At 38.0% G+C, this 15,564-nt stretch overlaps 1 protein-coding gene across 18 annotated transcripts in view; it reads left to right on the top strand.

Annotated features, from left to right (window-relative positions):
- Positions 1-15,564, top strand: part of LOC129763297 (inositol hexakisphosphate and diphosphoinositol-pentakisphosphate kinase) — a 64,261-nt gene that overhangs the window by 10,438 nt on the left and 38,259 nt on the right. For 5 of the 18 annotated variants that reach the window (XM_055762218.1, XM_055762216.1, XM_055762212.1 and 2 more), the window contains exons 1-2: positions 6,638-7,043; positions 10,494-10,919. The exons of 1 other annotated variant lie outside the window; for it this stretch is intronic. In XM_055762218.1, coding sequence (XP_055618193.1) covers positions 10,686-10,919 — 234 coding nt within the window. In that variant the 5' untranslated portion in view covers positions 6,638-7,043; positions 10,494-10,685. Of the gene's footprint in view, positions 1-6,632; positions 7,044-10,429; positions 10,920-15,564 lie in introns of those variants that run through there. 12 more of the 18 variants (XM_055762215.1, XM_055762211.1, XM_055762214.1 and 9 more) reach the window with 9 other exon arrangements.

The following is a 15,564-nucleotide window of genomic DNA, read 5'->3' as shown; positions in this document are numbered from 1 at the left end:
TGCAGTACAACATCGATACGTTTATACGAATATACGTTTATGCGGCTCACGAACTGCATCTTCATGATATACATGTAGGATGTCGATTAGACTGATTTTACGATAGTGTGTGTGTCAGAAAACCGATGCTTGTTATACTGAATCACGACTTAATCTTTCGTATAAAATAAAATCATATAAGGCTGTCAAAAAAGTCCTGCGGTATTTTTTTTTAATTTTCATTTGTTCATAAAATTAGTTACAATCATCTGTTTTAAGTCAAATATGCGCCGTTTTGTTCGATGACTTGTTCCCAACGAGATGTCAAATTCATAATACCCCTATTATAGAAGCTCGCTTCCTTATTGGCAAAAAACTCGGATAGCCAATTTTCATAGGCCTCTTTTGTGGCTAACTTCTGACTACCTAGCTCGTTTTTTTTTTTAATCGTTTATTTTTACAGGCCCAGTTACATAAGTTTAAAGGAGCCAAACTCCTATTTGTATAGTTACAAGTATATATAAACATTTTTTATTAATTCTAATGTTAATGAAGTAGAGAACCGATTACTCGCGGCTTGCTCGAGTTTAGAAGGGTGACATTTTGTTTCAGGAAAAGGATGGGATATAAGGATATGTTGACAATGTTCACACTCACATTCGCACTCACATTCATCATACTCAATTCTTAAGCCTATCTTATATCTAACATGTATTTACATTTCACCTTATTCTATTGTTAGTAAGAAGGGATTTGATTTCTCGCGAAGGGAAAGGAAAAGGAGAATATAAGGATATAAGGACAATCACACACGAAGATTGATAGCTTTTAGGAAGACATATATTTGGGACATGTAATCAAGGTCTAAACCAGCTAACACATCTCTCACCGGCACATTTGTTGTTTCTTTGTTTTTAAGAGGCTTTAAACTTTGCAGTTCATTCGCCTCCATACCGGCACATTGGGCTGCCTTCCTCTAGCTCGAAGAGAGTTTTCTAAATTCGATCTGGCAACAAGATACTCCTCGCACGACCAAACAACGTGTTCGATGTCGTGGTAACCTTGGCCACAAGCACAGATATTGCCATCGGCAAGATTAAAACGAAAGAGTAGCGAACAGTGATTGGACATGAGTCGAGAGAAGGTGCGAATAAAGTCCCGACTTAAGTCCAGACTTTTGAACCATGGTTTGAGGCTAACCTTAGGGATAATCGAGTGAAACCACCGGCCCAATTCATCTTCGTTCCATTTACGTTGCCAGTTAGCGATGGTATTTTTACGGACTAAAGAATAAAATTCATTGAAAGCGATTTGACGCTGATAAATATCGCCTTCAATTGCACCTACCTTTGCCAATGAGTCAGCCCTCTCGTTACCCGGAATTGAGCAATGTGAAGGGACCCAGACAAAGGTAATGACATAACAGCGTCTGGATAAAGCACTCAAAATTTCTCGTATTCTCTCAAGGAAGTACGGCGAGTGCTTTTCCGGCCTCACTGAACGGATAGCTTCGACAGAGCTAAGACTATCCGTTACAATGTAATAGTGTTCAACAGGTCGTGAGGCGACGCTGTCCAGCGCCCAATGTATTGCTGCCAATTCAGCAATATACACAGAGCAAGGATTCTGAAGACTGTGGGAGGTGCTAAAAATTTCGTTGAACACTCCAAATCCTGTGGACTCATTCATAGAGGAACCATCAGTAAAGTACATATTATCACAATTGACACGCCCATACTTTGCATTGAAGATCGTAGGAATGATCCCCGATCGGTACCTAGCTCGTTCGCCATGGACAAAAAACAGGTGGTAGTCACTTGGTGCAAGGTCCGGACTATACGGCGGATGCAAAAGAACCTCCCATCCGAGCTCCCGGAGCTTCTGGCGCGTCACCAAAGAAGTGTGTGGCCTGGCGTTGTCCTGATGGAAGACAATGCGGTCTCTGTTTATCAAAGATGGCCTCTTCTTCATGAGTGCTACCTTCAAGCGGTCCAGTTGTTGGCAGTACAGGTCCGAATTGAGCGTTTGGCCATAGGGAAGCAGCTCATAATAGATTATTCCTTGAAATCCCACCAAACACACAGCAGAACCTTCCTGGCCGTTAATGAGGGCTTGGCCACCGTCTGAGCCGCTTCAGCGGGCTTCGACCACGACCGTTTGCGCTTCACGTTGTCGTAAGTGACCCACTTTTCATCGCCAGTCACCATCTGCTTCAGAAACGGGTCGATTTTGTTGCGATTCAGCAGCGATTCACATGCGTCGATACGGTCAAAGATGTTTTTTTGCGTCAACATGTGTGGCACCCATACATCGAGCTTCTTTGTGAATCCAAGCTTCTTCAAATGGTTAATAACGGTTTGATGACTTATCCCCAGCTCTTGGCCGATGCTACGGCTGCTACTATGCCGGTCTTTCTCGCAATTTTCGACGACAGGCCTTCCGGAGCGTGGCGCATCTTCGACGACCTCTACACCAGAACGAAAACGTTGAAACCATCGTTGTGCGGTGGAAATGTAAACTGCACAAATTTTATTGGCAGCTTGAGATGCATTTTTGCCTTTGTCATAGTAGTACTGTAAAATATGTCGGATTTTCTCTTTATTTTGCTCCATATTTGCGACACTATAACCCACGAACGATCTAACCAAACAAAACACTGTCAAGGACTATATTATAGCGCGCAAAAATACCTTTCCAACAAGCTATAGTATGACTCGATACAATGAATACAACTAGAATTACGCGCTTACAACGACACCTCGCGGAAATACCGCAGGACTTATTTGACAGCCTAATATTTCCCGCATTTTATTCCATTGTAGATATACAATCGTTATACTTTGATCGACATTATATACGATTGTGATTCGATACCACTTTATATATGACTTATAATATGCCACGTCACACGATTTAATGTTTGCTGGGTAGGCTGTTTATGATTCCTTTGACTATTTCTTTGACGGCAGATGTATGGACAGGTACATGAAATGATCATCTAGCCATACACAATGTGGCAACCGGGAAAGACGTATTCGGAGATGCAAGACATGTTATATGCGTGGACCATAGCTTGAGAACAATCACCACTTTTCAAAGACCTTCTGACAAAAGTTTGATCCAGTTTTTTGAGGCTGCGAATGATCTCTGGTCCTTGCAGTGTAAGGACCCGAGATCCGAGGCAGAAAATGATTTGACGGTGTACAAGCAACCTTGCTCACAAAGTCAGTTTGATTCTTCTACGATTTACTTCTTGAGCTTGAGCTTGGGTAGACTGTACAATTCGTAGTTGCTCTCCGTGATTGACCTGAACCAACTAAATTGCACAAAGAACACACAGAATGACGCTTGGGACTAGCCAATCATTCTTGTTGTGCAATTTTCGGTAATTCGAGCTTTAAATGGTCAATAACGACGCCGGCCACGTCCTTACAGTCACCAGGGGAAGGGAAGGAATGTTAGTATGATATTCGCCGCCCGAAGGCCAGAAGGGTCGCCTCTATAGCGTGGTTCCCTAGCGTTCATCATGGAAGGGATAGTTGTTAGTGGGAATGGTTAAGAAAAATCAGGATTCACTGCGGTAAGTGATGTGATTATGTAAACGCGAACTATTGACTACTTGACGAAACAAAAACTTCATGTGTCACAACGCGTAGCAGAGATTATCTTTAAGTTACCTGAGAAGGAAAGTCTAAACAATTTATTGGACCAGCTATTGTTATTTGATTATTGTAGTCGAAATTTCATCGCAGAAAAATAACTTTGGGAAACCTGAGAAGGTAACCGAGAGAACTCCTCCAAGGCCAATCGACTCGGCGATATGTTTCGCTGTTCATCACGCCTACTTCGGGCCTGATCACGAACATCACCCCACGGCGAAAACGAGATGAAGTGTATGAAACCTTGCATATAAATATTCTCGCTCTCACCGTGAAGTGACGCTCGTAATCAGGCTCTCTGTATCGCAACTTTAATCTGGTTATTTTTGGAAAACCTGAGAAGGTCACCGAAAAAAAACCTCTCTAGTAACAATCGAGCCCTCCCGGTCACCCCATCAGGCCCCTTGCAATGACATCACTCGCCGTCACGATTAGGAATCTAATCGCGACGGCGGAGGGCCTTCTGCGGGAAACCCGAGATTGCAACCGAGAGAACCTCTGTAACCAATCGACCCACCATATATTCCGTTATATTGAACCATATGATTTGTGATTTGAAACTTAATAAAGGGTTGAAGAATTAATTAATTAATAAATCGAAGAATTACATAAGGCAAAAGTCTGAATTATATAAGTCTTGATCCTAACATCCAAAAACTGAAATCACTCGCAACACACAGTAAGCATCAAACCTACACTACTTTGCACGAATAACACAGGGCCTGATCAATATGCAAACATATTTAATTTTATACTACGCGTTTGTTTTGCCGTTGCTAACCAGTACCTGATTATGATATCTGAAATGAAATACGATGTTCGAGATACGACATTCAATATCTGATTTCCAGAATTCAAAGTTATGAATTCTTGAATGAGACAAATGAACTGATGAATTAATGAAACTACTTCACATGTTACCTGTAGATGTGTGAAGAAAAAAAATGCAAATTCAATATGTATGTGTATGAGAGAGGGGTGCTATCGTTAGATAGAAAACTTATTTGCTATCCTAGGTCTTCACATGTCAGCGATTTCTTTTGTGGTGAGTGATAATCAAATTCCGGTTCAAATAAACCGCCAAAATTTCTTATTTAATATCCTTTACAATATTTGCCATACAGCTAGTGATTTGGTTTGGGGGCACTTTTACTCCCTTACCCGGCCAGGCATTTGCTAAAAAAAGGGATGTGGAACTTTTGACGGGAAATCCGAGGATTTCGGGCGCTTGTACATCTTTGAGTCCGTTTGTAGCGAAAACCTCGATCAGCAACAGCAAATTTGTCAGCGGGAACGAAATTGAACATGCTTGTGATATCTTCCCGTGTTACTTGTCCTGGGAGCTGGCCAAAATGTACCGTGCGTTCATTTCGTCGTCCATGAGTAAAGCATTCTTGATACTTCGGTAGAACCTATTGAATTTCCAAGAATTTACCACCAGATTTTGCCCCAGCGTCCGATTACGGACAATCATGTCAGCCCAACCAGCAATCAACCATTGCTGGTTGGCCTGACATGATTGTCCGTAATTCGTTAAAATGTAGCTACGTTTACGAAAATATACACGATTCTCCGAATTTTGGATGTCCGAGATCAATTTTCTCCACTTAGCTTCTATGACATGCCACTTTTGAAAACCAAATCGTTACGAAAAATTCACCACTGAAAGGAACACTTTCAAAATAAAATATTGTCTATACATTACAGAACTGATCCCTAGGAGCGCTGTTATGAAATGAAAACCCCGGATTCTAAGTGGGTTTATTTTGAGGTTACGTGGCATTAGGGGGTAATTCTGAGAGTCAAGTCGGTATAAATGAGATTTTTCCCTTCGAAGTTACATGACAATTCTCTCCCAATTCGAATAGTCGGGTGACTCGGAAGTACAATGACAAATGAACATAGTTTATTGCACCTGGCATTGTTTTACTTACATCGATTTCTAGAGTACCGACACGTGCGCAAATTGACTGTAACGCCGTGAAGCGACTCTCGGAATAACACCCCATTACCATGAAGCGATTAGACAAAAAAGCCCTGAACCCATTCTGATACGGGATATTTTTTTTGATAAACTTTATATTGAAATAATGTACAAATAAATGGTGATAATTGCAGAAAAGTTGACTTCATTCGGAAGATAACTTTTTGAAATTTTTATTTGAACATGCTTTCCGGTATACGGTTACCTTGGCTGGAATGTTTAACTCACGATCGTTCGCTACCAAGCAGACTAGCAATCAATTTGGCTACGTACACCCTCTATTGACTATGGAAGATTATGTCGACCATAAAACGGACAAAGAGTGCGATGAGTTGTTAAAAGGCGTTGTTAAGATCAGTCAGGCCAAGATAAGGTCAGTCTATTCATGGTGAAAAGGCAAATTAAACTGTCAACTGTCAAAATAGCGTACACATCAAAATATGTTCTCAACTTAATGTTTTGTGATTCTATAGAAACACTCATTTATTCCACCGGTTCAAAGTCTCTCTGTTTATGCTATTTGTTTTTCGAAATTAACCTTGACATTGGAAGTAGATTGTGTGCCACGTGACACACCACAGTCGGTTTCATCAGGCTAAATTTCGTATGCTACAGTGCGTACGCAGCACGGAAATTTGAATCACCATGTTCACAGTAGCACACATGGTATCGAAAGTGTCAAGCTACGTTTTACGAACATCGAAAATATGAACAAGGAATTCTAAAATGCACACGAATTTCAGAGAAAAATCCCTGGTCATTCAACAGATTTTTTTTATTCGAGATCGATTTCTCGTTCCTTCATTAAGTATAAATGCGAAATAAGACACGAAATGATTGAATCCAATTTGTTTAATTGTTTATGATTCACATGCGTGGACGAATTATATGGTTATGAATTGCGTCGTCACTTTTCCGTATCATATTATCTGAGATGGTGTGTAGGCAACTCTATTCCACCAAAGTGTTTGTAATATGAACGAAACCAAACTTAGAGCCGCGTTATTGACACTCTCTTCATTATAGTAAAAAGAATCGCGCTGGAAAGACGTGTATTTGGAAAGATGCAGAGACGTGATGTTTGGGATTTGTTTCGAACAGTATTTTCAATTAGTGATTTATTCGAATGAAGCAATCGCTCAATATTCGTGAAGTGAGAGAGATAACGCTTGCCGAGATTCCATCCCGTAAAGTGCTGATAAATAATGTGTACCTAATTTAACGCAAGGGTGTATTTGTTTGTGAAATGGCATTTAATCGGAGTAAAATTGTGAACCACGTGAGATGAAAATCGAAGCGATGCAATCGTGAATGGAAGATGTCGTGTGTGCTAGGAATGTTAACTGAATGACGAAGATCTAATTACTACGAAAATAGCCTGAAGGCAATACGCATTTTGTCGCGGAATCACATGTGTAGAAGTATGGTTTTGTGAATATGAAAAGAGAGGATCGAATATTTGTTCACAAAGTGTATAATATAAATCGATAGCAAAATTGGTGGACACATATTCATTCATTTTAGACAATCCGTTCGCATTGGGAGATAACAGTTGGCATCAGTCGCATCAAACGAGTAACGGGAAATTCGTTATCAATACACATCATGCAATAATTTTGTTTGATGTCATTGTTTTGATAGAACAATTACCTAGCTTCGCTTCTGTATAAAGAATTCGTGTTATTCCAAGGTTAAAGTACGACTGAGTGAAGACAATTATGGCGCGAATGTTGATTTCGAGACATATTGGTATCCGTACAGAGTATCTGTGTTTTGTCATCTGTGTTCTCCGATATTCTCCGAACAATACAGATGACAAAACACAGATACTCCGTACGGATTACAGTCACTGTTGATTAATCATCCACAACCTCGCGCTTCTGTTTCCTTGTTGTATTTACATGATTTTTTTCTATTCATCTGATCATGGCATTGGAAAACAAAACTAAAAATCTCCCCTCGAGCGATCATAAGTGATTACGAACTTGTAATTTGGAATATAATACAAACAGCAACTATCGATCAATTCACTAGAGTTTATAAACATGTTCTTCTTAGTAATTCCTCCAGATTTCCTGGTAATTTACTAAATGACATCGATGCATACATTCTCCAGAAGCAGCATCGGATGCCATGTCATATGTATTCCTTGTAATGTAACAAACAACATGATATTAGGTGTGATATACGGAATTCCATTATTTCAACATAACTTTAGTGGATTTATTCCGCATGGTTCGAAAAATCCCTTCTTCTTCTTAAATGGCACTAACGTTTCTAGTGGAACTTCGCCGTCTCAACGTAGTATTACTTGCGTCATTTTTATCTCAACTAATTAGATTTCTATGCCGAATAACACGCCTTGAATGCATTCTGTAGTGGCAAGCTCTAGAATACGAGTGAAATTTCTTTGACGAAAAATTCCCCGATCAGAACGGGAATCGAACCCGAACCCCCGGTATGTTAGGTGTGATGCTAGCCACTCGGCAACGGGAGCACAATTTCGAAAAATCCTATTCATGTTAAATATGCCCCGTTCCGTTCACTAATTTGTTGTCTACTTCGAACCCCATTGGTAGAAAGCTGTGAAAGTCGATTCTCAAAAGCTTCTCTTGAGGCAAACTTTTCACCAGCAAAATCGTTCACCATAGAAATGAACTGCTAGAAATTCTTTGTTGCGAGGTACGGACTGTAAAGTTCATGCATCAGGACCTCCATGGAGATCATACTAGACGAGAATTGGCCGACCAGACCATAGGGCATAGTTGATGTTACAATAACAGCAGTGGAATCGCCATCATTTAGCGTGATTGATAAAAGAGACATTTCACCAATTAACACGAATTTTCGAAGAATTTAAATTTAAATTTGTAATTTAGTTTCATATTTTTGATTTAGCTGAAACTTTGTAAACTTGTCACTAGGTACGATGCCATTTTACAGCAGTTTTTGAAATACGATCACGATAAATTTTTGAAAAGGGCTTATGTAAAAATGGTACTATTTCAGAGAATGAACTATAGCGCCAAAGAGTGATGGAAAATCAATGAGGAGGTTGAATTAAATGACTATTAAAACTGAACGAAGTCAAAGAAAAAATATTTTCTGGAGTTTTTTCATTCAATTATATCTTTTTCTTTAAATAAATACCAATAACACCTAAGAATACACAATAGCAATAGCTATCTATCGCAGTTTGTGAGTATACATGTTACGATTCGCGCGATTACAAGAGGGTTAAAAACAAAAACTTCTAAATCAAAAAGTATAATACCTACAAAATTCTCGTCGAGGATGGAATGTACATAACCAAAAGTAGAAGAACATAGAAGTGTTTTTTTCGAAACCTTTTTTTTAGTATTTAAAAAAAATTATATGAATAGTCCTTACAATTTCCAACAAGTCACCCATGCATCGGAAGATGGGCATGAGACAAGTTTTTCTACCAACATCTTTTCCATGTTTTCTTTCAAAAAATTACGACTAATTCTAGTTTTGTTTAATTTTAAGTTTAAGTTAAGATTTTTAGGAAAAAAGTATAAAAAACTCAAATTTCTCATTCAAAAACTATAAGATCTACCAAATGTTGTTTAAAGAATGAATTGTAGGAAATATTTTTTTCTCATTAAAAAATATCAAAGAATTGAAAAAAAAATCATTGAAAAAAAAATTAAAATAAAATTTATTTTTCTCGAAAATATGTTCTTTTTAATTCGTAAAAAATATGTATGAATTGCTCATGCAATTATCAACAAGTCATCAAAATTACTATGAATTCAAATTGTAACATTTAAGTATGTAGATTATCGCGACTGACACATTCTGCAAACTTTTTTTTATTTGGAACAGAAATTCACAAGAAAACATTATTTTTGTAGGAGTATACAAATGCCAAATATTCCTCTGAGAATTTCGAAGGTATTATAGTTTTTGGGTTCGATTTTTTTTTTGTAAAAACGTGCAAATTTTAAAATGCCATAAAAATCATTTTTCATTTGCCCAGGATCAAATGAAAAACCAGACAATGTGAGCTTTATTGTGTCAAAATTTATGTTTTTTTCAGTGTTTACTTTTCCCAGATTGCAAAATTATAATCTATAACTTTGCCTAAAACAATATTTTGATCAAATAACCCGTTTTGGCGTTAAAGTTTATTTTTCGAAATGAATGATTTTTGTATGATCTCTTTTCCAAGATATAGTCGAGATCGTATATAAAAAACTAATACCGTAAAATGGTATCGTACATATTGCCGAACAAGTTGGAAAAGTTTCAGCATAATCTAAAATATGAACCGAACCGAAAATATGATTGCCGAACAAGTTGGAAAAGTTTCAGCATAATCTAAAATATGAAATTAAAATGGTTTTGTTTGATTGATGGAATGCCTCAAAAGTAAAATGTATCATTTTTTTTCTTTGTTGTCTTGCTATTTTAACACCTTGTAACTCACAAATGAACATAAAAAAAACGAACCAAAAAACAGCCACAATTTTTTCAATGCAAAATGTCATCTTTTCAACGAAATTGTTTTGTTTTCTGAAATTGTTTGATCTATAGTTTAAAATACATCGATCTACCAGATAAAATAATGGTGTTCTCCTTCCCCAATTTAATATAACTACAACGGAGAATTTGCATCAATTAGCCAGAAGTTTATCGCCTCTTTTGCGAGTACTGATAGCATCTGTTGTTTTTTATCAATCACATATTGGTGTGCACATTGTTTACTTACTCGTGGTGTGAAAAATGTTACCTCCTTGCAAACGGGTGCTAAAATTTCTGTTGTGAACTGAAATTATACAAGTGCGACGACGTGTTCAAAACAATCCTTGCGGTCAATGGAAGATTTGTTTCTAATCTCTGTATAGACTGAGTTGTGCGCGAAGCTGCAAAATCTAGTTCAAGTGCCTTGACCATTAATGAAATTTGTCAACATAGTGCTGTGATTTATATTGAGTGATCTGCTTACGTCTGAAGAACTAGGTGAAATCATCGAAAATGTGTAAATCTAGATAAGTGTTTTGTAGAAGTGAAGTGAAGAACCATTGGTTCAATTTACGATGGAGTGGTCATGGCTGAAGGATTGGTGGCGTTTGAAGAGACCACGGCGAAAATATCGACGCAATAGAGCAGGAGCGAATACTGAACCCGGCGTTGCCGATAGTGATTGTGAGCAATACGGTGATCAAGCAGCAGGAGAACCTGGCACCTACAATCGACATAATGCCAGGAGTCGGGCTTGCTCGTTCGATTGTGACGATGAGACCATCTGTTATTGTGATGAATGTATGAATGTACGATTATTAGTATTAATAGTTTTATATTATGTGTTCTGAGTGTGTTGTAATCATCTTTGCATAGTTTTAGAAAAAAATTCTTCGTAGGTTTCATGTATTTCTCTCACACCAACCGGTAAAAAACGTAGTAAAAGAGTCACTATACTGTTCAATGCTGAAGTCGCCAAAAACAATATTTTAGGTACCGGGTTTTGTTACGGTCTTTACAATTTAGGGGTTTAGTTAAGGACAACCCTCCCCTGTACTGAAATGTAACCATTTGTTCCATTCAGCAATATGTAACATTTATTCGAATGCTACATTTACCCGAATATATTGATTGATGAGTTTCTGTTATTAATATTATAAACATTACTCATTCATTTGGGCGACGTATCATGCTTATAAAAACTATACAGCAAAAGAAATCTTTACAGCGCTCGTCATTTTTCATAGATTTGTTGAATTCCGTTTGATTGAGTTTTGTAACGTATCTATAAGCACATCCACATTTTAAGAAACATACAATACATTAGAGAAACAGTCATTAAAACGATAATTTCCACCTAATTTTTTGATACGTTCACCCTATTATGAGAAAATTATTTAATATGAATGAGGTGCTAGTGCTCCTTTGTCCTTGTGGATAGCGTCACTAAGAACATGCCGGGGATTCGGTTTAAATTCACGTTCTCGCCGGGGAATTTTCAAAAATCATCAATGGAATTTTTTCGATTTCCACTGTGTTCACGCGTGTCCTAGAGTTTGTCACTCAGAATACATCCAAGGAGTGTTATTTGGCATATAAATTTCAACTAAGTATTAATAAAATGTAGTAGTACAGTAACATCTCGAATCAATCACCCTCGATTTTATCACTGAATATATTTCGCTTATGTCACGTTTTTCGAAACATAAGAAACAAAGTAAAAAAAAATATTTTTTCGTAAAATTAATGGACGAAACATGAGTAAAAATCATAAAAAAAATGATTAAGCATTAATGTCAACTGTAGTGAACTGGCATGATCACGGGGATCGCGGAAAATTTTCTTACTCCTCCTACTTAACTCATATTTCTTTTAGAAGCCCTTCGTACTACTTCCATATGCATAAAGCATAGTTCATCTTAAATCTGGACGCATTAAAACGGGTCTATCTTGGAGCTATGTGAACGAAATAAAAATGTTATGTACTCAAAATGTAGGTCTTTTATTGCACTTTAATGGAAAAATTACAAAAAAATATTCCGATGTGGTTTTGATGAAATCTCGAAGTTTGGACACCCTGTTCGCTGACCTCAGCGGCCATTTTGTTCCACCATCTCTTCATTTCTGTTGCATCCCGAGTCGTCCTACCATTCTTCTTCATCTTCTGCTTGACAATTGCCCAATATTTTTCGATAGCGCGAAATTGAGGGCAGTTGGGTGGGTTGATGTCCTTTTCGACAAAATCCACCCCGTTGTCTCGATACCACTGTAGTACCTCTTTGCTGTAGTGGCAGCTTGCCAAATCTGGCCAAAACTTTACTGGTCCTTCGTGAGATCTAATGTACGGAAGAATACGTTTTCTCAGGCACTTCTCCTTGTACATTTTGGAGTCCATGGTCTTGTTTATCACAAAAACCGGGGTTTTTCGTCCGCAGCTGCAAATACCTTGCCAGATCAAACACTTTCTTGCAAACTTATCGGCAAAAACGAATTTGAACTTGCCGGGGACATCACCCCGACCAGTGGCTTTATAAAATTTTTGGCCTGGAAGCTGCCCAAAATCCATCTTCACGTACGTTTCGTCATCCATGAGGATGCATCCGTCGTACTTCGTTAGAACCTGGTTGTATAACTTCCAGGCACGTCCTTTGGCTACTACATTCTGCTTCAATGTCCGGTTTGGTTGCTTACTGGCCCGATAAGCAACCGCATCGGTGCACCGGTCGGCGTTGAATTTCTTGGCGGTGTCATAGTCCGACTGCCCTGGGTTTGCCTTGATCGTTCTCAACACCTTCAAATGCAGTTTCCGATCCTTAGTTCAACTATGACGCTTGGTATGAATCTGCCGATCAATAGTATGCATCGCACGGAAACGTTTGAGAACGCTGCACACGGTCGATTTGGCCATTTTCAACGATTTCGCGATTTTTGAACCTGACCACGTCGGGTTTTTGACGTGGGTGTCCAAAATTAATTTTAGTTTCGCGGCTTCCATCACGTGTAACTTTTTTGAAACACAACGAATCGTAATGAAATTTTCAGCACTGATAGAGGAAACATTCCAAAACAAAGTGCTGTCAAAACATTCTAGATCCGACCACTAGGAGCGTTGTGGTATAATATACAGTGCGTCCAGATTTAAGATGAACTATGCTTTAGAATGGGTTTTCGGATTTGGATTAGCGAAGACGAAGTAGTTTTTTGGTAACAAATAAATCTTCTAATAACTTAAGGATCCTCCTATTCTAGTGTGGATAAAGGTTTTTCTCATGCTGACGGGATAGTGATCGGCTACGGCGTGGTCGGAGATGGCATTGTCGAGGTAGTACGGGCTAACGACGATCGGTTGGAGAACTGCCACGAAAGGATGGTTTCTCCGGGTCTTGTCATCGATGGTTTCGGTGGAAGGTCGCATTTTTCGTGTCGTTCTTCGCGTTTAACGAACCTACGTCATCGCGTATTGATCACGGATACGACGAATATTAACCGATTGCATATAAGTCAACAAATGCATATGAAGCATAAACCGAGCCGAACCGGTGTCTGATAACTTAATGTGAACAACAGGAAAAAAATAAACAGCTGTCAAAACTAGCTATAGCCTTTTTCACACATTAACGATACGGTCCTTACTGTTTTTAATAAAAATACTAGGAATTGCCACGATAAAAGCTCTGCAATTATAGTTTCGATATATTACATTATATTGTGTTATTATGTAAGCTCTATTATGTAAGTCGAATCGAGAAGTCGATATAATCACTATTACAGTCACATCGAGCAAAATTTCCTATTTTGTAAACCGAGATAATCTGTTACCGAGTTCGAACTTCATATGTTGCAAATTGCTTATATTTTAAGCGTTTCTGAAATGTTTTCCAAAAGAAAATATCAAGGACACAAACCAAAACAAAATAATACTCTGAAGATATGCGACAAACAAACCAAACGACTCGAAAATTTTTTACAGTTGCACCAATAGCTTTCACTCGGTCTATTCTATCGACTTGCTTGGTATCTATAATAGTAAAATAGAGCTAACGAGGAAAATTCTTATCGACTCGATTTCTGTAATAGGGCCCATTGTAATAAATGTGATTCTATATATTTTGTTTAATTTTGTGTTAAAATTAAACATATTGGCAAAGAACTTTTTTTTCATTAAAAAAAAAGGTCTACAAATCGCGTTTCTATTTTTTTTATTAAGTCGTTTATTTTCACATGCTTATTTACATAGGTTTCAAGGAGCCAAACTCTAAACTGTATTTCTAAAACGATTATATATTATCATTTTCACTTAGTCCTAGAATGAATAGGATACGAAACCGATTACTCGTGGTTGACTTGAGTTTAGTAAAGGGTGTGTCACATCAAATTGCATCACGGAAAAAACGCTGTAGAAATTCACCCAGTAGACCGATCCTTTTGAAAATTTTAGACAGTAAAATAAAAACTATTAAACAACTTTTGGCATTTTCTTTTTATTCATACTTCGAGCCCAAGCCCGTATGCTCGCACCTTCCTCTTTACCCCGTCCATAAGGTTCTGTACAACGTCAGGTTGTAGTTTTTTTTGAACAGAAATCCATTTTCTCTTGAAGTCCGCCTCCGATTTGACAACTTTTGGGTTCTTCTGGAGGGCCTGCTTCATAATCGCCCAATATTTCTCTATTGGGTGAAGCTCCGGCGCAAATGAAGAAAAGGAGGGTATTAGGATATAGGGACAATCACATACGTAAATCGCTAGCTTTGGGGAAAACATATATTTGGGAAATGTAGTCAAGGTCTAACCGAGCCAGCACATCTCTCACCGGCACATTGGGCTGTTGTCCTCTGACCAAATGGGAGTTTTCTAAATTCGATCGACGAAAATACAAACCTTGCACGATCAAACAACGTGCTCCATGGCGTGATAACGCTGAGATTGTTGCTGGCAAGATTGGACCAAATGAGTAGCGTTTCTAATGACCAGTGATTGGACATGAGTCGGGAGAAGGTGCGAATAAAGTCCCGACTCAAGTCCAGACTATTGACTCACAGTTTGAGGCTAACCTTAGGGAAAATCGAATGAAACTTCCGACCCAATTCATCTTTATTCCATTTACGTTGCCAATTATCGATGGTATTTTTACGGACTAAAAAATAAAATTTATTGAACGCGATTTGACGCTGATAAAAGTCTCCTTCAATCGCACCCACCTTTACTAATTTATTTATTTATCTATTTATTTATTTATTTATTTATTTATTTATTTATTTATTTGTGGTAATTCATTTGACACTAGTCTTGATGAATAAAATTTGTAAAATAACAGTTAATTCAATACACCAACTAATGAACCAACTAGACACTAACAAAGTGTCTAGTTGGTTCATTAAAATCAAAAAACTCTTCGACATCCGAAAACGCACGAAAACAACTTGACAGTGGTTCATTGTATCCGAAAACGGTTCT

This window comes from Toxorhynchites rutilus, chromosome 1, assembly GCF_029784135.1.
Source record: "Toxorhynchites rutilus septentrionalis strain SRP chromosome 1, ASM2978413v1, whole genome shotgun sequence".
Classification (NCBI taxonomy): Eukaryota; Metazoa; Arthropoda; class Insecta; order Diptera; family Culicidae; genus Toxorhynchites; species Toxorhynchites rutilus.
This window is presented reverse-complemented; position numbering and strand designations above follow the sequence as displayed.